This window comes from Lepidochelys kempii, chromosome 7 (assembly GCF_965140285.1).
Source record: "Lepidochelys kempii isolate rLepKem1 chromosome 7, rLepKem1.hap1, whole genome shotgun sequence".
Classification (NCBI taxonomy): Eukaryota; Metazoa; Chordata; order Testudines; family Cheloniidae; genus Lepidochelys; species Lepidochelys kempii.
The window spans coordinates 52806879-52830795 of NC_136386.1; the positions used below are offsets into that span (position 1 = coordinate 52806879).

At 46.4% G+C, this 23917-nt stretch overlaps 1 protein-coding gene across 4 annotated transcripts in view; it reads right to left on the reverse strand.

Annotated features, from left to right (window-relative positions):
* The window catches only part of PDLIM1 (PDZ and LIM domain 1), a 92188-nt gene that overhangs the window by 29073 nt on the left and 39198 nt on the right, over positions 1-23917 (reverse strand). For all 4 annotated transcript variants that reach the window (XM_073352760.2, XM_073352764.2, XM_073352761.2 and 1 more), the window contains exon 3: positions 7934-8018. In XM_073352760.2, the coding sequence (XP_073208861.1) occupies positions 7934-8018 (85 nt within the window). The remainder of the gene's footprint in view (positions 1-7933; positions 8019-23917) is intronic.

Below are 23917 nucleotides of genomic sequence, written 5' to 3' on the forward strand. Positions count from 1 at the left end.
ACATAACCTTACCCTTTTCTCATCCTTCCAAAAGCTTTTCTCATGTTTTGAAAGCAGAGTAGAAATTTGGAAGATTTTTTTGATGGGGGGAGGCAAGGGGACAAAGCAGTCTGACTAGCTTCCCACATCCTCTCTCTCTCTGACTTTCCTAAAGCATTCCATACCCATGTAGTAATGCCGCCTAAACAAAGAAAAACAGGAGGTCACCAAAAGCCAACAAAGTTCAGCCATCTCCAACTGGAGATGGTTACGTTATAGACTATTGCTTCACAGAGACTGCTAGTACACCCACGGCCTTATCAAAGGTCATATCAACAACACACCCACACTCTATACTTTGTGACTTCTAAATCTCCATGGAGACAAATATACAAAATGGAAACAATTACATCACCCCATAGGATGTGAGCAACGCTGTCTAAGGAAACCTTGGGAAAGTTGATACATGTGGCTGGCTGTTTCAGCCATCACCTGAATGTTGCTATTCACTCTCAGAAGTAACTAGAACATGTTTCTGCAGGTTATGTCTTATTTAAGACAAAGCAAAATTCACTGTTCTGTTGTTAAGTTTACACAATTTTTGGTTAAAGGAGCCTTAAACCTTAAATTAACCTTAAACCTGAATCTTCCACTTAGATTTTTTGGGGATGTTCTAATATTTCTGCCTCAAAGTAGGAAGAGAGGATCCTTTGAGAAATGGGCCAGATCACCTGGAAACTACTGCAGCTTAGAACACTCTTGAAGCTGCTCTCACAGCCCATTTTATCTGCTTATTATTATTTGAATACAGACATGCCTAAAAGCACAAACTGAGATCAGAGCCCCACTGTGCTGGCACTTCACATAGTAAGAGACAGACCCTGCCCCAAAGAGCTTGCACTCTAAATTGGCAAGACAGACAAAGGATGGGGGAAAGGAAGTGTTAGTCCCCATTGTATAGATTGGGAAACTGAGGCACAAAGCGACTACGTGACTTGCCCAAGGTCATCCATGGAGTCTGTGGCAGGGCCAGGAATTTAACCCAGATCTCCCCAGTTCTGACTCAGTACCTTAACCAGCAAGTCATCCTTCCTCTCCTATTGGGATCCCTATGAAACAGGGAAATGAAGCACAGAGGGCAGGTGGTTCTGGTGGTTTCATCCTTTCCACTGGAGGGGAAAAAGGGATTCCACTGGAAACAGATGTTGAATGTGACACCCTTGAGAAGCACAAGTGAAATAATTGAGCAAATACACCCGTTATTTCCATCCTCCAAAGTTAACAGTCACACCCAACACAGAACTACATCAGCTAGCTGACCCATCGCTACTGGAGGGTTACAGGCTTTTTTGGTAAAAGCTGGTTTTATCATCACTCTATGATGGGATACATATGCAACCACGGCTATAACTCTCTAGGACTAAACATCCCACAGTCTTAGCTATTCATTTGAATGATTGCTCTCTGTACATCCTAAGATGGACCTCTTGGAGACAATGAGAATCTTCTTCAAGGGGTTTTGGATCAGGCCCTAAATGAACCACATATAGTTGTGTATGTAATATGGGACCAAAACTGTTCATTCTGTGTAAGGCCCCCACACTCATATACACAAGAACTATGCTTCTGGCAGAGTAAAAAGCCACCCCAAAACACATGCTATCTATTCTGCAAGTGAACAAATGAAAGTTCTATAACTATTGCTAGGAATAATTTACTCATTTTTAATTATGAGTAAGTTATAATGATTAATGACACTTAGTTGCTTCTAAGATTCTGCATGTCCAACAAAAACCATCTACTCACCCAACAAAAGTAAAATATAATAACTTGTACAATGATGTTGGTAAAAAGTTAAGTCATCATTTCATTAGGCCTATGCTGGTAAAATTCTTGAAAGTTTTGCAAGGCTGGTATAGACAGCATGTTCTGCTCAGAGTATGATATGGATAAAAAAACCCACTTGCAACAGGCAACAATGCAACTATGAACTCTAATTTGCTATTCCACACACAGAGCCGCAAGTTAGCTAACTTGGCACGTTTGCCATATTTCCGGGAGAAATTAGCATTCTCAAGTTGACATTGCAGTCACAGTGTCTATGCTGCAAAGTATCACTTGCAGCAGTCAGTCACTGAAAGGGGTACAGACAAAACCGTATTAAAAGCCGGTGCTATTCGTGTCATTAGTCTCTTTTTCTTGGCAGACTGGCTCAAGACATTTAAAGAGGTGCTGGCAAAGTCAGTGGGCTCTTCTGATTATGGTTTGGATTGCAGAACTCTTCCCTCATTGTGCCAGTTTGTCCTGCTCACATACTAAAGGATAGAGGGTGATTTTATCCAGTGCCTCAATTTGTTAAGACTGCCGCAGCCGGCTTCACTTTTAACCAGGTTCTAAGAAGAGAGTGATGACAAACCTGATGTGAAGATTAAGCCTAGAGACATTGGAAGTAACCTTTTAATCCAGGGATGCCCATATTTTGCCAGGACGTATCCAATGGGGTCCCACAGCTGTCTGGCCTAGATCTGGTACTATTCAATATTTTCATTCGTGACTTTGATAATGGAGTGGAGAGTACGCTTATAAAACTTGCAGAAGACACCAAGCTGGGAGGGGTTGCAAGCATTTTGGAGGACAGGATTAGAATTCAAAGTGACCTTGATAAATTGGAGAACTAATTGGTCTGAAATCAACAAGATGAAATTCAATAGGGACACATGCAAAATACTTTACTTAGAGAGAAAAATCAGGTGTACACATACAAAATGGGGAATAACTGACTAGGCAGTAGTACCACTGAAAAGGATGTGGGGGTTAGAGTAGATCAAAAATGGAATCTGAGCCAAAAATATGATGCTGTTGCAAAAAAGACAAATATTCTGGGGTGTGTTAACAGGAGTGTCTTATGTAAGAAATGGGAGGTAACTGTTCTGCTCTACTCAGCACTAGTGAGGCCTCAAGATCATGAAATCATAGAATCATAGAATATCAGGGTTGGAAAAGACCTCAGGAGGTCATCCAGTCCAACCCCCTGCTCAAAGCAGGGCCAATCCCCAACTAAATCATCCCAGCCAGGGCTTTGTCAAGCCTGACCTTAAAAATATCTAAGGAAGGAGATTCCACCACCTCCCTAGGTATGGAGTATCATTTCCAATTCTGAGTACCAAACTTCAGCAAAGATGTGGACAAATTGGAGGGAGTCCAGGGGAGAGCAACAAAAATTATAAAAACAACAAGAAGTCCGGTGGCACCTTAAAGACTAACAGATTTATTTGGGCATAAGCTTTTGTGGGTAAAAAACCCACTTCTTCAGATGCATGGAATGAAAATTACAGATGCAGGCATTATTATACTGACACATGAAGAGAAGGGAGTTGCCTCACAAGTGGAGAACCAGTGCTGACAGGGCCAATTCGATTAGGGTGTATGTAGTCCACGCCCAATAATTGATGAGGAGGTGTCAATTCCAGGAGAGAGAAGTTGCTTTTGTGGTGAGCCAGCCACTATAAAAATTATAAAAGGTTTAGAAAACCTGACCTGTGAGGAAAGGTTAAAAAAATGGTCATTTAATCTTGAGAAGAGAAGACTGAGGGGGGACCTGATAACAGTCTTCAAATGTGGTAAGGGCTGTCATAAAGAGGACAGGAATCAATTGTTCTCAAAGTCCACTGAAGGTAGGAAAACAAGAAAGCAGCAAGGGAGATTTAGGTTGGAAAGTAGAAAATGCTTTCTAACTTTACTATAAGGTTAGTTAAGCTCTGTAACAAGGGAGGTTGTGGAATCCCCATCATTGGAGGTTTTTAAGAACAGGTTAGACCCTGGGTGGGTGGTCTGGGTTGGTCTGGTATACTTGGCCCTGCCTCAATGACCTCTCCTGATCCCCTCCAGCCCTCCATGTCTCGGAGAGCTGCATCAACAGGCAGTTGGGAGCTGAGGGCAGAAAAATCAAAGGGGCACACCCTTTGTTTGCTTTCACTTAGAGCTTTCTTTACAAGCAAATAGAAACTGCTTGCCTGAGTTCTTAAGCAATAAAAACCTGCGGTTGAACCTGGATCAAAACTCTTTCATCCTGCGCATACAGGAACAAGACAGTCGAGGGCTGCACTTCAGGACTACACAGTCCCTACTCTGTCTATTAAGGGGTTTATATTGTGCTCATCACCAGAGTTCCTGAGAGCCCCTTGGTCTCCCCCTGCTTTAAACTGAAAAGAATCCACACCTCTCAGCATTTTTAAGTGATTTACAAAGCAGAGAGAGGCTGGTGGCAAAGCAACTATGCAGGTAAGTTCAACAGCCAGTATAAGCTCAGCAATAGTTCTCGCATAGCCTTGGATTTAGTTCTTGCTTCATTTAGGAGAGGAAGCATTAGCCAAGCACCTGGGTTATCCTTGCTTTTACAGAACTGCTGGGGGATCTTTAGTACTTCGAGAGTCATGTCTACCCACCTCTTCCAAAGGATGGAGTTTATACAATATTCTGTAGTGCTGCAATGTAGTATCAGAGCATGCTACAAGACTAGTCCAAGCCAAGGTGGCCAAGTCACAAGCTCCAGCTCTGAACTTCTCCAGTGTTTGGAGGTAGGAAAGCGTGAATCCAAGTGGTTTGGGCCCCAACTCTCCATAACACTCACAGGATAGAGACCCACCAGAGAACCCACAGCCCAGAGGTGGGCAAACTACACCCCGCAGGCTATTTTAAGCCACCCCACAAGCCGCACCATGCAGCTCAGCCGCGCTCAGCCATGGCGCTGGGCCTGGGCTGCTCTGCACAGTTCGGCCCAGCTCTGGCCGAGGCCGCACCACATGGTTCAGCCCCCCGCTTTGGCCAGGGAGCAGGGCCAAGGGCCACACACATGCAGCTCAGCCCCACTCCAGCCAGGGCACAGGGTCCGGGGCCTCACCACATGGCTCCGGGAAGCTGCAGCATGGCCACGGTCCAGCTTCTATGCACTCCAATGGGAGCTGCAGAGGTGGTGCATGCGGATGGGGCAGCATGCAGAGCTGCCTTGCCGTGCCTCTGTATAGGAGCCGGAGAAGGGACATGCCACTGCTTCCAGGAGCCGCTTGAGATAAGTGCGACTTGGAGCCTGCACCCCCTGAGCCTCTCCCCATGCCCCAACCGCTTGCCCCCATTCCCCTCCTACTCTCCAAATCCCTTGATCCCAGCCCAAAGCACCCTTCTTCACCCCAAACCTCTCATCCCCAGCCCTACCCCAGAGCCCGCACTCCCAGCCAGAACCTGCACCTCTTCCTGCACCCCTGCCCCAGCCCTGATCCCCCTCCCACCCTCCGAACCCCTCAGTCCCAGCCCAGAGCACACTCCTGCACCCCAAACTCCTCATCTCCAGCCCCATCCCAGAGCCTGCACCCCAAACCCCAATTCTGTGAGCATTCATGGCCCGCCATATAATTTCTGTTCCCCGATGTGGCCCTTGGGCCAAAAAGTTTGCCCACCCCTGCCACAACCATAATGTCCACCTCTGCCTTATCCCCTCCCAACCTAACATTTGTCCTACCAGCTTGTGTGGCTTGCAGCAGCTTTACTTGTCTCAGCCACTTGAGGAGTTGGCTGGGGGGAGTGCTACAGCAAGTTCTGGACATCAGCTGCTAGCCTACCGTGAACACTGATCCCCACAGCTTGGCAGGGAACAGGGAAAAAGATGAGATCCAGGACAGCTCCTGGGCAAACAGCTCCTAGTTACTGCATCAAGATGGTCTTATTCTATATGAAGGCTCATTTTGTGGTACAAGTTTACCACATAAATGTAGCAGGACAAATCAGTATTTTCCTGGTTACATAATGAACTATTCTCACATATTCTAATTTTGCTAGAAAAAACCCTCAAATATGGGAAGTTCTAGGGCCAGATTCTGATCTGTTATACCGGTGCAAATCCAGAGCAATTCCTCTGATTTCACTGCAGTTACTCCACATTTACACAAGTGTAACAATCTGAATTTGGCTCACAAAATTCTTTGGGGACTGGACACAAGGGGACACGTGATACCGGGACCCTGCTAACAGAGCCAAATCACAGCCGCAGGCAGAGGCTGAAAATAACATTGGGAAATTTTGTTTTTAAAGCTGTCAACCCCCAAGGCTTATTTGTACCTCCTGGCATGAAACAAAACAAAGGCTGCTCCTCCCCGCCACAAATGGACAGTGATGCAAAATGGACACATTATCTTTGTATAGGATGGGTTATAACACTTAGGCCAAGTGTTATACACTCCAAGACATTTAGGCTTCTAGCTTCCATGGAGTTCCATGAAAGTTAGGAGCCAAAATACCTTTGAGGATTGGGCCTTCGTGTATTAAGTCTGGCCCCACTTAGTGCATTTTGCCACGCCAATAAAGGGGGAAGGTACTAATGGGAGTTGGATGTCTACATCCCATTGACTTCCAAAGGAACCTCACCGCCTTTCTCCCCTAAAATTGACTGAAATTGAACTGAAACAGGCCACAGTGTGCTTCAAAAGCTGTGCCCAGGAATGGGCTACGCATACCACAAAGGAATTGAAAGGGTGGCACTCCCCCATCTCCAAAGCTTTCCCATTAGTCAGTGTCCCTGCATTTTTAGCGTAAATGAGTCATTGTGAGAATGAATCATTTGTCCCCTACCCTGCCTAGGGGCCTCTCTTATCTAGGAAAGCCAACAAGCTTAGTAATGGTTAAGATTAAAGTGCTCAGACTGTTATTTATGGCCTATATTCTGTTATATACACATATACAGACACAGTCCCTGCCCCTAACAGCTCACCATTGGCAAGTCATTTAGAAAAGCTCTGGGTATGGAAATTATATGGCAGGCCATGAATGCTCACAAAATTGGGGCTTGGAGTGCGGGAGGGGGCTCCAGCTGGGGGTGCGGGCTCTGGAGTGGGGCTGGGGATAAGGAGTTGGGGGGTGCAGGAGGGTGCTCTTGGCTGGGACCAAGGGGTTTGAGGGCAGGAGGAGGTCAGGGGTGCAGGCTCTGGGTGGCGCTTACCTCAAGCAGCTCCAGAAAGCAGTGGCATGTCCCCAATACAGCTCCTACACGGAGGAGTGGCCAGGCAGCTCTGCACGGTGCTACCCATGCAGCTCCCATTGGCCGCGCTTCCCGGGCAATGGGAGCTGCAGGGGCGAAGCTTGGGGCGGGGGCAGCGTGCGGGGGACACACAGGAGCCGGGGGTGGGAGGGAGGAACATGCCACTGCTTCCAGGAGCTGCATGGAGCAGGCAAGCCCCCAAACCCACTCCCGGCTAGAGCACCAGAGCAGGGCAAGCCCCGGACCCCCACTCCCTTATGGGAGCTCAAGGGCCGGATTAAAACGTCCGGAGGGCCGGATGTGGCCCCAGGCTGTAGTGTTCCCGCCCTGACCTAGAACAATTCTGAGGCTATAGAATGATGACTGGGACCTAATGACATTCCAGGCTACGCCACGTTCCAAAGCTAGTCTGAGGCTGCTAGCTCCTTGAGGCAGGGCCTGTCTCTCACTAGGCCTGACAAGTGCCTAGCACATCCTGGGCAGTACGGCAAAAATGAGTACAAAGAAAAAACAAGGCTCTTTCTAAACACAGCTCATCATGCACCACATCAAGCCTTGTTAGAGCTCAGCTGGTCCACAACAGAGTTCAGAATAAGGACTAGCTCAGTCTCCCTCACAGAGATCATAGAATCATAGAACATTAGTGTTGGAAGAGACCTCAGGAGGTCGTCATCTAGTCCACCCCCTGCTCAAAGCAGGATCAATCCCAACTAAATCAGCCTAGCCAGGGCTTCTGTGAAGCTGGGCCTTAAAAACCTAGCACTATCACAGCTAGTCTGCTCGCTCTTTTAAGATTTGAGGCCATTGTTCCCACTGAAATCAGCTGGAGCTAGAGGTGCTTAGCACTGCTGAGAATCAGGTCATATGCCACTCTGGGACAGGGCACAGTGAGGAAACAACAAATAGCGCAAGCCCATTATTACTTACCTGGGGTTCAGAAGCCAGATTCATCTTGTATGGATTGGGCTTTCCTTCCTCTGTCACCAGAGGGGACCAGACTTTGGATTCTGTTCTGCAATACAGGAACGTTAATGATGGTTAATTTGATAGTTTCTTCCCTGGGTTCAGTTATGGGGATTCAGTTAAATGTTTTTTAAACCATTCAGAAACAGGACTCTCCGCAACACCAGGGAAGGGCAAGGGCTGGAAAATATTCCACACAAAATACTGGAAAAGTCAACCTGCATGGGTGGATTGTGGTGGGGAGGAAGGAGGAAGAAAACTGCAGTGTACTGAAAACTGTTAAAATTACAAGCTCTCCCCTTAAAATCCTAAGGGGTTTCCTTGTCCTGCTTGCAGGCTAGGGGGCTCTGAAGGAAGCATGCAGTCTGTGTTCTCAGTCAGTCTGCAGAGATTCAACACAGAATGAGGCATGCCTCTGTTTTAACCAGGGAACAGCTTGCTTTGTCTCGCTCTGTTTTTGGCTACAGTATGTTTTTCTGGAGTCTTAGAAGTAAAGTAGTGTTATATTGCAACCTTCCAGCTAGAGTACTTTATGTTTTCATTTCAATTCTCTCTGTATATGCCACATACATAACAAATTCAAGAACCATTTGCTAGTGAATCCTGCATTAAGTGACCAACTCCAAAGACGGACAAAAAAAGGTGGCATAATAGAGGTGGGCTGAGAACTTCCTTTAAAACTGGAGGGGAGCCTATAAAAGACTAGATCTTATTGACTTGATACCAAAAATGTGTTTTTATATAAAAAAACCCAAATATTTAAAACCCTTTGAAATATGGCATTTTAGCATAAGAACATGAAGTGTTACATAGAACTGTACAAAGTGCAGAAACTCCTGCACACAAAGTCTCCTGATTTGATCACATGTTCTATGGTATTTGGCATTTAAAAAAAAGAAAAAGAAAAACCAGCTCCTGGATTCAAGTGATTACATGAAGCTCCCAGCTTTCATTAAGATAAAAGGTAAGTTTCTAGTCCTCATGGTTGAGGAGAAAAGCTTGAAAATGTGACACCACCACCCAAGGCAAATAAATACTCCAGATTGATTATGTTTTAAATTCATGGTTTTTGTGGGACTGACTCATGCTTTCTGAGTGCTTGTGGTTGCGAAGCAGTTCTGCCAATCAGCTAGGAGATGGTGCTACTGTGCCTGGGCACAATTCTTGATAGCTGGAGTCGGGGGGGAGAAGTTAAACACTATGAAATGGCTTGGGGACCTAGGTTAGGGTGATCCCTTATTAAGAGGGAGAGGGCTTACAACCACAGACTCATTGTATAGAAGAGAGGAAGGCACCAGATGGAAGAGTTCTGATCCAGCTCTGAATGCGTTTGCGTCAGACCCATCCCTAGCTTGGTCATTACTGACCTAATGAGCTGGGGATGTGATGAAGAAGCATTTCTGCCAACAGAAGTTACTAGAATTTGCAACAACAATGGCCAGAAGTCATTCCAGCAAATGTTCCAGCAACGCGTGATAAACAGTAAGCGTACATCTACCCTGCAACAACAGACCATTGGCATGGCTGAGTTTAGCCCCAAGAGCCTGGGCCAGCCAGTGGGGCTAAAAATTGCAGTGTAGACATTTTGTGGTCGGGCTGGGGGAAGCCCCACGAGGGGGTTGGGTCTCAGAGCCTGGGCTCCAGCCCAAGCCCTAATGTCTACACTGCTATTTTTATCCTTACAGCCTGTGCCCTGTGAGCCCAAGTCAGTTGACCCAGGCTCTGAGACTAGTGCCATGGGTTTTTTATTGCAGTGTAGACATACCCCAAGTGCCTGACGGTGTGACCTTTATTCATGGGAGCAGTTCCTTGGACTTCAGTGTGATAACCCACATGAGTAAGGGCTGTCTGAGCCATTAGGAATAGCTGGGAGGCAGTACTATTCATGTATTTTCTTCAGGCACATCTTGAATACACAGAGTATGTGTTATATCCCTATGCTGGCCTGCCCTAAATTCTAATCTTTTTGTATATAAAAAGAGTGTTACTGTTGAACAAACAGATGCCTCTTGAGGGCTTATAAAATGATTTGTCAGACTCCATCCGTGGATAGAGTGAGAACTGCAAGGACCAAGCGCGCCCAGGGAGAAAGCCTGGAGAGTGGACCCAGCTATATGTATTTCCACTCACTAACTGTGGATTGACTGGACTATTTGCAAGTTCCCGCAAAACAGCCTGCAGTGCAAATAAAGATTAGGAACACAGTAGCCCCTAAGTTTTAAAAGATCTTAAAACATAGATTAAAGACAAACTAATGATTATGGCTCAGGACATAGTCATCCACATTCCTGGGCCTGAGAAATCTTAAGCATGCCACTTTAATTCTCTGTGCCTCATCCTTCCCATCTGTAAAATGGCATATATTTCACTGCCCCATCGAGATGTTGTGAGGCTTATATTTGTTAATGTTATATGTGGAATTATTTTCTGAAAAATTTCCCCAATTTTTTAAAATTTAAAATTGTTGAAAACATTTTAAAAACATTTCTGTCAGTTCAAGAACTGGCTTAAAAAAGGGGGGAAATTGTGGCAATTTCACTGAGATTTTTGCAATTTTTACTCAAATTTGGAAATTCCACATGGCTGATAAACCCTTCTGAAGCGTTTTAAAAGATGTGTCCTGTTCTGACAGGAACCATTTTGCATTTGCAGTGGCAAACTCTACCTTTTAGATACCTAATTGCCCAACCGCACCCACAAATTAGATCCTTGAGTACTGAAATAGGAGGATTTACACATGCAATTAATATAGCGGTTGGGAACAAACCTCTTTAAAAATCAGGCCTTTAATCAGAAGTGCAAAACAGAAGAGGGTCACATTCACACAGGGCCACATTAATTGCAGAGGAAATACCATGGACTTACACAAGGGATGAATTTGGCCCATATCATTTAACAAGCCGGTTCCCATTGCCATTCAGTTTAAAAAAAAAAACCTACACGCTCACCGCTCTTTCTTCTCCCTTAGCGATGGAGAGCTCGCCTGGGTATAGCATTTGCCTCCTGTTAATATCTATTGTACACGGAACATTAAACATTAGAAATCCAATACACTGGAAATGCCTTGTGTGGAGAAGTAGAAAGTCAGTCGCACGTGACAGTTTAGTGCAGTCTGCAACCTGCAATCCAGGGATAGAGAACCTCTTTCTACAAGGTAGGGTAGTTTAAAAAAAAAAAGACATTGTTCCATTGCAAGGGTCCATCTGAAGTGCTAATACATCACCACCTGGCTTATCTGAGAGAGTTGGCTTTTAATGGGCGTTTTGGGCACCCAAAAAATACAGAATGAAGTTTGCTATACAGCCTGACCAAAATACAACCACCTCTGAGATGGAGGTTGGCAGTCAACCAGTGCACAGTACTGGGGATGGAGAAGTTTTGGCCAGAAGACAGAACCTACCCCAAAGAAAGAAATAAGATCTTTAATGATAATATAGACCAGATGGGACCTCTATTTTCATCTCACCTGAAAAACAAAAATTGCATGGAATTAAAATAACCTACCCAGAATGGATGAAAATATGAATATGAACCCTAGCTGCAAATCTGTAGGTATTTCAAATGATTCTTGGACCATTAAAGACATCCTTTGATACCAGTTATCACTGGTGCTAAATCCCAATAAGACTGGCCTAGTTCCAATACCTAGTTCTCCAAACTCTCAGGAATAACATGTTTTCCTGCATCAGATTCAGACTGCCAAAATATGGGAGCATTAAGATGCTTTACAAGGCAAAGTTCTCTTCAGCAGAGCTTGGCAAACATTTTTTGGCAAAGAGTAATTTCAACAAAAAGTTCATTTTTGAGGGCTCTGAAGCTTTGCAAATTCGGGTGGAATTTAACAAAATAGCTTTGGATTAATTTTTTTTTTTTTTTAAGTTTTAGAAAAAAAGTCAAAACAGTTCATTTTGACCATTTCGGAACATTTTGTTTTCATTTTTTCATTTCAAAACAGTATTGCATTTTGAAATTTGGCCAAAGTAAAACAGACACAAACACGCGCACATGCACACGCGCGCACACACACACACACACGGGTGAAAAACAAAATCACCAAACTGAAATGAAAGACTTGGGGGGAAACATTGTTTCAAGTCAACCCAAATGTTTCAAGCAACTCGAAACAATTTTTCTTTATTTTGAGGGGGGATTTTTTGAGCTAACTAAAAGTTTTTAAAAAATCTATTCTCTTTAATTTTTTTCCAGTTTGGTCCCTAGACCAAATAATCAATTGTTCACTCAGCCCTAATCTTCAAGGCAGGCCATATATCAACATGAGACAAAATTCTCCCCTCTGAGTCAGTGGATCCAACTGACATTGCACTGCACCTACAACACACAGGTTTCAGAGTAACAGCCATGTTAGTCTGTATCTGCAAAAAGAAAAGGAGTACTTGTGGCACCTTAGAGACTAACCAATTTATTTGAGCACGAGCTTTCGTGAGCTACAGCTCACTTCATCGGATGCATACCGTGGAAACTGCAGCAGACTTTATATACATACAGAGATCATAAAACAATACCTCCTCCCACCCCACTGTCCTGCTGGTAATAGCAGCAGGACAGTGGTAATTACCAGGTAATTACCAGCAGGACAGTGGGGTGGGAGGAGGTATTGTTTTATGATCTCTGTATGTATATAAAGTCTGCTGCAGTTTCCACGGTATGCATCCGATGAAGTGAGCTGTAGCTCACGAAAGCTCGTGCTCAAATAAATTGGTTAGTCTCTAAGGTGCCACAAGTACTCCTTTTCTTTCTACAACACACAGGACTTCTTGCTCCATGCAAGAGATGAGACAGCAGAGAGCCTAGCTCAGGTTCACAGACCACAGAAGTAACTTTGGCATTAAAGATGTAAACTACTTTACGCAACTATCAGATTTGCCTTCACATTAAAGAGAAAACATTTTGGTTTCCAAGTCTGCAATCATCCCAATTTGTCACTGGATATAAATATTAACAGCAAGGTCACCCCCAGCTTTACTTTCTATCCAAGTTAAAAGTTATCCAAACAAAAAGGTTAAATAGTCAACATTTTTATCCCCTTGTGGCCAGTGAGGATAAAGTTTCCCTTTGTCTTTGCAACAGCTGCTACAAAATTCTTCACTCAATCACTCAGTGAGCAATTCACAGCACCAGATAAGGGGTGAAGAGGAGAGAATTTAGCACTAACAGGTTTTAAGGAGTGAATTCTTCTAACAGATTTAAGTGAAGTCCTCTCCAGCTACACACTAGACAGTATATAAATAAAGTCTATGAAGTTGGATGACTGGTTAGATTAGTAATAGGCAACAAGAGCCTCTCACTAATAAGTAAAAACAACTAGGAGTCCTTGTGGCACCTTAGAGACTAACAAATTTATTTGGGCATAAGCTTTTGTGGGCTAGAACCCACTTCATCAGATGCATGGAATGAAAAATTAAGTAGGCAGGTGTAAATATACAGCACATGAAAAGAAGGGAGAGGGGCAGATTTACTTTCTCACTTCAAACCCTGGGCTGAAAGCAACCAAATAAAATCTCAAAGAAATAACCAAAGTGCTAACACAAGAAAGTTCCTGGCACAGTACAAGACTTAATACAGCTGTCCTGTCCCTTTCTGGGGTGGAAGCTGAGTGTGTGAGAAGACAGAAGATACCCTCCCTCTCAAACATTTTTAGAAGGGAGGTTTAACAAGCTGTGAAAGGTGCTGGTTTGATGGCTAAGCACAGTCACCTTCAGGGCATGATGTAAGCCTGTTTAACCAGGCTTTCAATCAGCATCATGGCAAACTGTGAGCCCCAGGGTACAGATATGAGGCAGTAACTTTTGAGTCATTCATTGTATGGCTGACTCACTGTCGTACATAGATGGTATTTAAATACTGGACCCAATCTGCGGCCAGCTAGGACTCCAGGGGCATCATGAGGCTGGCAATATGGCTGGCTGGAATTTCGTGGAGGCAGTGGGGCAAGAACAGTCTTCTTTCTCTAAAAGCACTAGGCCTTTACCACGTGACTTAAAAGGTACCACTCCATTAGCTGTTAGCAATCTAGAGCCTATAACAGAGTTGAGCTGATTTTATCCAAAAATTCACACATTTGCCATTCATTACAATACCCACATATTAAATACATCTGACTGTTCAGACTTTCATGGTTTTTCCACTGATCAGCTAGACAGATCACTATTTTCACATGAAGGAAAGAGGCCATGAAACAGACTTGAAATGGTTTTGACTGCAGCAATCATTAGTAAATTTCACACAGGAGTGCTGCCTAACACGGAGCAAGTCCCAGAAAGCAACAAAGAGCTCTTCCTGGGCTCCAGAGCTGTTTCTGAGGATTAGACAATTGGCATGCCCATATATAGACATGCACTAAGCATCAGTCTTTTCCCAGGGCCAAGAGAATTATTAGTAAGATGACAGGGCTGGAAAATTCCTGCTGGCAAGACAGCACAAGGCAAAGTTAAGTGAATCAACAGAATTCACAGGGATCTGTTCTTGGAACACACATTCTACTCTATTAGGACATCCCACAACCAGTCCTCACCAGTCCAAAGTGATCAGGGCCTCCGGTAGCAAGTGTATGGTTTAACCTGCATGACACAGAACAGTTAAATCTTTTTTTACCCCCCACCCTTCCTTCCCATAATACGTGACGGTGTTTGGGTTATTGCATTTTTCACTTTTGTTATAATATAACCTGGTAGGAGACCATTCTTCCCTGTGCTCTTGGCAGCTTAAGAGAACGAATGCACAGCTTCACTTCTTGGCACCAGTTCTGCTAGAGTAACAGACTGTTTTTCAAACTAAAAAGGTGTGATAAGAATGTACATTCTGGTATCAGAACCATGAAAGGGCAGCTAGAAAATTGACGAAGGAGATGGCGAGAGCAGGAAGAGAGGTTACATAGTTGTATTCCTTTCTGCAAATATTGCCATACTATTGCAACCCACACATGCTTTCAACACTGTGGAGAGAGGATTACTCAGAGAAAAAAACATTTTTTGATAGAGACATGCAAAATGTTGCCTTTTGGTTGCTCCTGGTTACATACCAGCATGGCACTATAGGTCAGAACTTCTTGTTTGCTCAGTCATATTGTGAGAGCCAAAGACATTACAATTAACACCAACTCGAGCTAGCCAGTGAAAAAAGCTTTTGTCTGGATCATCCAAATACATTTTATGTGTATCTATTCTAGAGCCACAGAGAAAGCTTGTGTATTTGGCTTGGGTCAAATTCAACAGGTGCAGCTGCACTGGAGCTAGAGGAGTTGAGTGATTAATTTGGCTGTATGAGAATTTGGCTGTTTTCCTTGGGTTTTCCCTTCCTTGCGTGTTCTGTCTGTTGGTCCTACTGAATCTTTTTCTATCAACAATGGCTCCCAACATACTCTGAGTTCCCAGTGTCCTAGTGGCGCTCTCCTATCTGCCACTTCTCTCCTGCTTCTCATACCCTTAAAGGAAAAATTGCATGCTCATTTTGATCATATACAGCTGGGAAAAGATATTTTGCTTTGCCCAAGAATCCCAATTTAAAAAAAGAAGGAGCACAAACCCTAATTAAAACAGGACAAGAGTTCAGATCAAAGAGTCCAGTGGCAGAGCCAAAACTTCAGCTCTCCAAAGGACAGAGTGGGCGCAAAACCCTGGTTGTGAAACTCCTGAACTTGGTAATAAGAATTTGGGTGGAGAATCTAAACTTTCCCTAAGAAGTCTGGAAAGGGTCTTTGGTTCAAGCTCTGAATCCTGATCTGAAAACAGATTTGATCCAGGATTTTGGTTTTGGGGTCGTTCTCTTTAATCAATAAAGGACAGCACCTCTGGATACTGAAATAAATATGGAGCCAGAGGAGGAATTTGGGGATGGAGGCAATGAGGACTGCACTTGCTTATATATGTAGTAAGATGGAAGAGTCTTGAGTCTGCTGAAGTATGCCAGCTCCTATAGATTAGGGATTTTGTTTTCTTTGTTTTTGACTATGAAAGAAGCATGAGACATGGAGCTGGATTGTCCACCACTGAAGACAATGGGAGCTTTAGCAGTGACTTAGAAGAGAACTTTACTTTTATACTTGGGAACTGCTTATTAAAATCCCCTCCCACCTGAACTGGACAAAAGTACAGTGAATGAATTAAATGAAATGCTAACAAGCATAAACTCTCTGCTAGTCACACTAATCGATGTAGGAATTCAGCACGTGTGTCAACATTCTAGAGCTACCACACTCAAATGGAAGAAAACAGAACCCTCCAAAGAGTATTGTCATGTCAATGAGCAAAACAGCAGGCAGTGCATTCAGAAGAGCACACTCAGCAGACCAAATTCATGCTTAGTCTTAACTCCTCAGAAGGTAGTGGACATCCATCAGAGCTGAATTTTCCCCATTGGATGAGAGAACAAAACATGCATGTTTTCTTTAGTCAGTAATTTCATCCACTCCCACAAGCTGTCATCCTGCCTACAATCTGATCTGAAATATTTTTGAACTATTACCATCATTAAGGAAAATACCGAAACAGGAAACATCGGAATGCTGTTGATATCCATAATCAAGTACAGAGCACAAACAGCATTTCCTTTACCAGAACCGCCCGTGTCCATCCAACTCTCTACGCTGACACTATTTTTAAACAGTCAGAGGCACATGCAAGGCTAGGGGAAATTCAGCCACACAACTCCCAGCCACACAACTCCCATTAAAATAAGTTGGTCGCATGGGTAACCAGAGAGACACACTCATTTGTAAGGTTAGGAATAAACTTCCATGATACCTTCATGGCTTTTGGAAGCTTATTAATATCATGAAGATCATGAATCAGTGTTTCATTCCGCTCTCCACTTCATAAAATGGAGATCCTCACCTACCTAGTGACGTATGCAGTTCCCCTTACTATAGTATCTGAGTACTTAGCTCTGTAAATTGGATTCAAATCCATGATCTGAATTCACACCCACAATTGTAAAATCACAAACTAGAACATGATTGTATCACTACTAACACTGGACCTAAACCACGGGGCAGTTTCCCCTCCTAATCTTGGGTTCTCAGAATGTTTTGTAGATCTCATGAACCACACCGGGCTCCAGATTATCATCATTTTAAAATTATTTAGGTCCAAAAATTAAGATTCCTAGATTTTATGCTCTCACAAGGTGCATGTGTTACTGCTCTTGGTACATGGAGAATATGAAGATGCAGCTTAGCACATTGGCCCTCGCCCTTGCCCTGCACCTTCTTCCAGCCTCACACGATGTATTGTATTGTAGCTTAAGTCCTCAAAGACCATCTCAGAAAAGACAGATCACATCAACCTCAAAGCAACTCATTTACACATAACAGAAATGGTACGAAATGAAGTACTCAGGGCTAAATCCTGAATTTTTACATGTAACATGGCCAACTGACTACTAGGAACTAGACAAATGAGCCTCATTTCATATAGGCCACCAAATAGTTACATGGTTTGCTACCTCTGATATGAGCTGGTGACTCAGGGGTGAAAGGCTCTATGCTCCATTAACAAAAGGAGCCACCCAGGTTGAGATGATTTTTTTGGTCACCACTCGTCTCCTTCCTGCAGTTCTCCTTGCCAGCAGTTCTGAACTGGAGCCTGGTGGGGCAACAGTCCAGTGCCCCATAGGACGAAAGCCCCTCCCCCTGTGGCTAAAGCCAGGAGCCTCACCTCACCTTTCTGCCCACACCGGGCCCCGGAATTTTTATAGCCTGTCTAGAGGAGTGGGGGGGGCTAAAAGAAAAACATGGAGAACCCCTGGTCTACACCATATTTCATCGGGTATCTGAGAATGTGGAAAAACAAGCAGAAAACAGTTTCCTATCTCTCAAAACTGTTATTCTTCGAGATGTGTTGCTCATGTCCCTTCCGTGTCAGGGGTGCATGCTCGCCACATGCACCAGAACCGGAAGCTTTTCCCCCAGTGGTATCCCATAGGGCTGGCTCTGGCGCCCTCTGGAATCATGCGTGTATGTGCCGGTATGAGGGATGCCACTGGCTCACACCTTTCAGCTCCTTCTTGCCGGAACTCCAACAGAGGGGAAGGAGGGTGGGTCATGGAATGGACATGAGCAACAGATCTCAAAGAGCAACAGTTACGAGAGGTAGGGAACCGTTTTTCTTCGAGTGCTTGCTCATGGCCATTCCATGTCAGGTGACTCAAAAGCAGTGCCGCTGGAGGTGAGTAGGAGTTTATGGACGCGTCGATTGTAATACCACTCTGTCGAGGCCAGCATCGTCTTGGGCCTGCTGAGTGATGGCACAGTGGGTCATGAAGATATGGGAAGACAACAATGTCGCGGCCCTGCAGAAGTCCTGGATTGAGATGCGTGCCAGGAAAGCTGATGATGATGCCTGTGCTCTTGTTGAATGAGCAGTCACTATCGGTGGAGATACAGCTTTTGCCTGCTCGTAGCAGGTGTGGATGTAGCCGGTTATCCAGGGCGAACTTCTTTGAGAGGACACCCGGGACTCCCTTCATCCTGTCAGCCACTGCAATGAAAAGCTTAGTAGACCTGTGGAAGGGTTTGGTTCGCTCAAGGTAGAAGGCCAGGGCATGTCTGATGTCGAGAGTTTGCAGACGCCGCTCCTTGTTGGAACTGTGTGGCTTTGGAAAGAACACTGGTGGGAGGGATAGCTCAGTGGTTTGAGCATTGGCCTGCTAAACCCACGGTTGTGAGTTCAATCCTTGAGGGGGCCATTTAGGGATCTGGGGCAAAAATTGGGGATTGGTCCTGCTTTGAGCAGGGGGGTTGGACTAGATGATCTCCTGAGGTCCCTTCCAACCCTGATATTCTATGATTCTAAGATAACTTGATTGACATGGAACTGCGATACCACCTTTGGCATGAAGGCTGGGTGGGAATGCAGCTGGACCTTTCCGTGTAGAACACCGTATATGGGGGTTCTGAGGATAGAGCATTGATCTTGGAGACTCATTTCGCTGAAGTGATGGTGTCACACGGTCCCTGCAGGCTTTCTCCCTCTTGAGCCTGTGCCCTGTGTTTAGGCTGGTATTATAAAGAATCTTCCACGCCTTCTTTTGCTGGATCACCCAAGTGTCTTTATTTACAGTGTTTGTGCAGTTCCCAGATCCCCCAACAGCTAGTGCGCCCCAGACCCTCCCCAGGGTCTCCTGGCTTTTGAGGCTTCCTTCTTTGGTAAGGAAACAGCAATACCACCCTCCTGTCTCCTCCCAGGCCAGCCTCCTCACTGAGGTTTCCCCAGGGCTTCTATGGCCCTCTCATGCCTCAGCCCAGCTGTCACGACTTAGCTCAGCATGTTCCTCTGAGCCAGCCCTCATTAGGGCTTGCAGCTGGGCTCCCTGCTGAGTACCTGCATCTCTACCCCTGGCCTCCTGGCCAGAGAGCAGGCTGCAGCCAGCATTTTGGCAGGGCCTTAAAGATGTTTACCCCTGCCCTGCCACAGATGGCTACAAGGAAGGCAACCTTCCACAATAGATGTAGGAGACAGCAGGAATCCAAGGGCTTGAAGGGAGGACCAGTGTGCCTGGAAAAGACCAGGTTGATATCCCCTTGAGGGACTGGATCATGGATCTGTGGGAAAAATCTTTCAAGACCCTTAAAGAATCTGATCATCATTGCACGTGAGAAGACTGATTTACCCTGAGTAGTAGGGTGGAAAGCTGATATGGCTGCCAGGTGCATCTTGATCGATGGAAGTGCCAGACCTTGGTGCTCTAAATGCAGCAGGTATTCCAGAATGGATTGTAAAGAAGTCTGAGCTATAGAAAATTTCTGTTCTGACACCCAGCAAGCAAAGTGCTTCCACTTAGCCAGGTAAGTTGCTCTGGTGGAGGGTTTTCTGCTTTCTTACAGGATCTGCTGGACCTGTGCAGAGCAGGCCTGTTTCTCGAGGCTTAGCTATGCACCATCCATGCAGTCAGGTGCAGGGAGGCAAGGTGCAGGTGCAGCAACCATCCGCGGCCTATGAAAGCAGGTCTGGGTGATTGGGAAGTGTCCATGGGGCTCCACTGCTAAGTCCATGAGCATGCCGAACCAATACTGGCGAGGCCATGCCAGGGCTAGCATAATGACTTGCGCTTTGTTCCTCTTGATCTTCAGAAGGGCATTGCTGATAAGTGGGGTAGGTGGAAAGGCATACATCAGGTCGCCTGCCCATGACAGGAGAAAGGCATCGGATAGTGAACTGCTGTCCAGACCTGTTAGGGAGCAAAATCGGTGGCATTTTCTGTTTTGCTAGTAGCAAATAGGTCCACTTGGGGAGTTTCCCACCTCTGGAAGATGGTCCTGATGACCTCTGGGTGGAGGGACCACTCATGGTGAGAGAAGAAGGACCTGCTGAGGTGATCTGCTAGTGTGTTCCGGACCCTGGGGAGATGAGAGGCTTCCAGATGGATAGCGTGTTGGATACAGAAGTCCCACAGATGAAGGACTTTTTGGCAGAGGGCTGATGACCGTGCTCCCCCTTGCTTGCTGACATAGAACGTCAAAGCTGTGTTGTCTATCAACACCTGCACTACCTTGCCCAAGAGCTGAGGAAGGAACACTTTGCAAGCCAAATGGATGGCCCTGAACTTCCTGATGCTTATGTGTAACGACAGCTCCTGTTGGGCTCCCCATCCCAAGTCTGAGGCATCTGACTCCGGGGACACTATGGGCTGTGGAGTTGCAAACGGAACTCCTCTGGTTAAATTGTGTGGGTTCAACCACCATGCTAGGGAGGTAAGTATTTGCGGTGGAATTGTGAGGACCTTGTCCAAGTGATGCCTGGCTGGGGAGTAGACAGACACCAGCCACATCTGCAGTGGTCCGAGATGCAGTCTTGTGTGCTGAAACACATAGGTGCATGTTGCCCTGTGCCCTAGCAGTCTGAGACATACCCGGGCTGTGGTGAGTGGATGGCTCATGACTCACGCAATCAGATCTGACATCACTCAGAACCTGGCGTGGGTAGAGTTGAGAACTGCTCCTATAAACTCTCTCTTTTGCACCAGGACCAATGTTGATTTTTGTTAGTTTATCAACAGGTCCAGTGCCTGGCAGGTGGCTTGGATGCTGTGCTGGACCTGTGCTCTTGAATGATCCTTGATGAGCCAATTGTCAAGATAAATTTGAACACCCCAATGTCCGAGGTAGGCTGCAACTACTGCCATACCTTTTGTGAATATTCTTGGGGCTGTTGCTAGGCTGAACAGGAGCACTGAGAACTGGTAGTAAGTCTGCCCCACTACGATTCATAGAAACCTTCTGTGACCATGGAAAATTGAAATACGTAAGTACACATCCTTTAAGTTGAGGGTGGTGTACCAGTCTCCAAAATCCATAGAAGGGATGATGGAGGCCAGAGACACCATGCAGAACTTCAACTTCTTGAGATATTTGTTGAGGCCTCGAAGGTCCAAGATTGGACATAGACCTCCTGCGGCCTTCAGCATCAGAAAGAAGTGGGAGTAAAAACCTTTCCCTCTCAGTTCTTTGGGAACTTCCTCTATGGCCCCCGCCCACAGGAGGGCGTGCACCTCCTGGATGAGCAGTTGCTTGTGAGAAGGGTCCCTGAAGAGGGACAGGAAAGGCGGGGGGGGGGCGGGAAGAAGGGATGTAAACAAATTGGAGGGTGTACCCCACTGCTACAGTGCTGAGCATTCACTGGTCCAATGTTGTAGTTGCCCAAGCAGGGAGGTAGCGCAAGAGACGGTTTGAAAATAAAAGGGTATTTGGATCCTAGTTGCAGACTGGGAGGTCGCCCTTGGGCGCACCTTCAAAATGATGCTTATTTTCAGGCAGGTATCGGGTAGAGCCCGATTGGGTGGATGCAGCTGGCGGTTGGCCCTGGTGCCATTATAGCCTCTGCCCTTCTTTCGGTAGGGCGCTGATCTGGTCTGGCCTACAAATCTCTGTGGCTGCTGGGGTTTAAATCACTTCCTTATGGTGGCAGGAGTATAAAGGCCCAAGGTGCCTAATGTAGCCCTAGAGTCTTTCATATCATACAACCTGCTGTCCATCTGTTTGGAAAACAGGGTCACAATCCATGGAAAGGGAGGTCCTGAATGGACTGCTGGACCTCTGCGGAAAGGCCAGAGGACTGCAGCCACGACACCAATCTCATTGAGATGGCAGACGCCATCGTTCTGGCTGCGGAGTCAGCTGCATCAGAGATCGCCTGGAGGGAAGCGCTCACCACAGTCTTGCCCTCCTCCAGTATGGCCAGAAACTCCTGCCTGGATTCCTGCAGCAATGAGTCTGCATACTTAGCCATGGATTGCCACACACTAAAGTCATACCGCCTGAGGAGAGTTTGGTGGTTTGCTACGTGCAATTGGAGGCTGGCACTTGAATAAACTTATGTCATAAAGGTTGAGCCTCTTTGCTGCCTTATTTTTTGGGGGGTCCAAACTGGTTTGACACTGCCTGTCCTACTCGTTAGCCATGGATACAACCAAGGAACTCAGGGAGGGGTGGGAATAAAGATACTCAAAGTCCTTAGACACATAGTATTTTCTCTCAGCATGTTTTGCAATAGGGGCAGAGAGGACACGGTCTGCTACAAGGCCTTCACCACTTTCATGACACTCCTGTGCACAAGCAAGGTGAACCTCAATGGGGCCACTGCCACCAAGATGTCAACGCTCCTCCGCTTCCAGCCCAAGGTTAGTGGCCACACGCTTAAGTAGTTCTTGATGCACCTTAAAATCACCCTGTGGCACCGCGTGTGATGGTCCCACCTCATTGGGTGAGGAAGAGGAGGCGGTGAGAACTGGGGGAGGGACTGACTCCGCTTCCCCAGCTGGGGCGGCCTCATCTGAAGCTGGTGTGGGCTACTGAGAACCCTGAAGCAACCCCTTTTCAGAGACAGGAGGTGGGTGGGAGACTGTCGCCGACTATCTGTCTGATGCGCCTGACACTGGATGCTGTACCTGGGACTCAGAGTGTGGGGGGGTGGGGGGGTGGGGGGGAGGCGGGGTTGGGGGAACCGCACGGATTCTGGAACTGCCAGGGTGCAGGCCACTGGCCCTGGGACAATGTCCCTGCTAGTAGCCCTGGGGGAAATCCTGCTGGCATTGCAAAGTGCACCTGGCCCCTGGGCACTGTAACTTTCTGGACCTCAGAGTCCAAGGAGGAAGGGTGTTCCCTTGGTGACCAGGTCGGTGCCGCTGCTGCTTCCATTTCCCCACCATATCAGGTGGACCAGCGCTTCACGCTTGGGGAGTGGCATCATGGCACTGTAGCACGGTGCCATATGCCTGGCGATGATGCTTGGGGGGATCGATGATGGTATTCTGGCAATCGACCCCTCGAGCTTGGGGATCGGTGCCAGGGCTCCAGTGACTGGGAGCGGTACTGTGGGGGTGGCGCTGTGGCTCCAGAGAGACACTGAGGACTTAGGCGGGTCTCTAAGGACCGGTAGTGCAGCTCTGGGGACCGCTGGCATGATGTTGAGAGTCGTAGTGCTGGGGAGTGATGCTGTGATGATGGAGATCACTGCAGGGTCCCTGGTGCAGCCTTGCCTCTAGAGAGGACCATGTCATCCTGAGGTGTCAGCAGCACCGGCAATGATAGAGTGTCTTTTGCTGCCTGAAAGGCCTCCAGAGTAGACAGTACCGTCAGGTGCCACGCATCCCTACCACTCGCAGGGATCGGGGGCGGGTCCCAGAATGGACTCAAGAGCATAACGGATGAGGCTGCTGCGTGGCTACACTCCGGGGAAGACAAGTTGCCCAGCACAGGTCTTTGCTCGTCTCTGACTTTTCCCTTGTTCTTGTGGGATGCTGGGGCGTGCCCTCTCCCGGTATGTTTTTTATGCTTGTTGGTAGGCACTGGAGATGGGGATCAGTGCCAGGTGGAGGCCGGTGCCAATGGGGTGCTTTTCACTGATGCCGAAGTACTCGGCGTTGAGTCCAACTGGGCAGGCTCAGAGGCTGATACAAGGGCTGACTCCACGAGGACCGTTTTCAGCTTTATGTCAT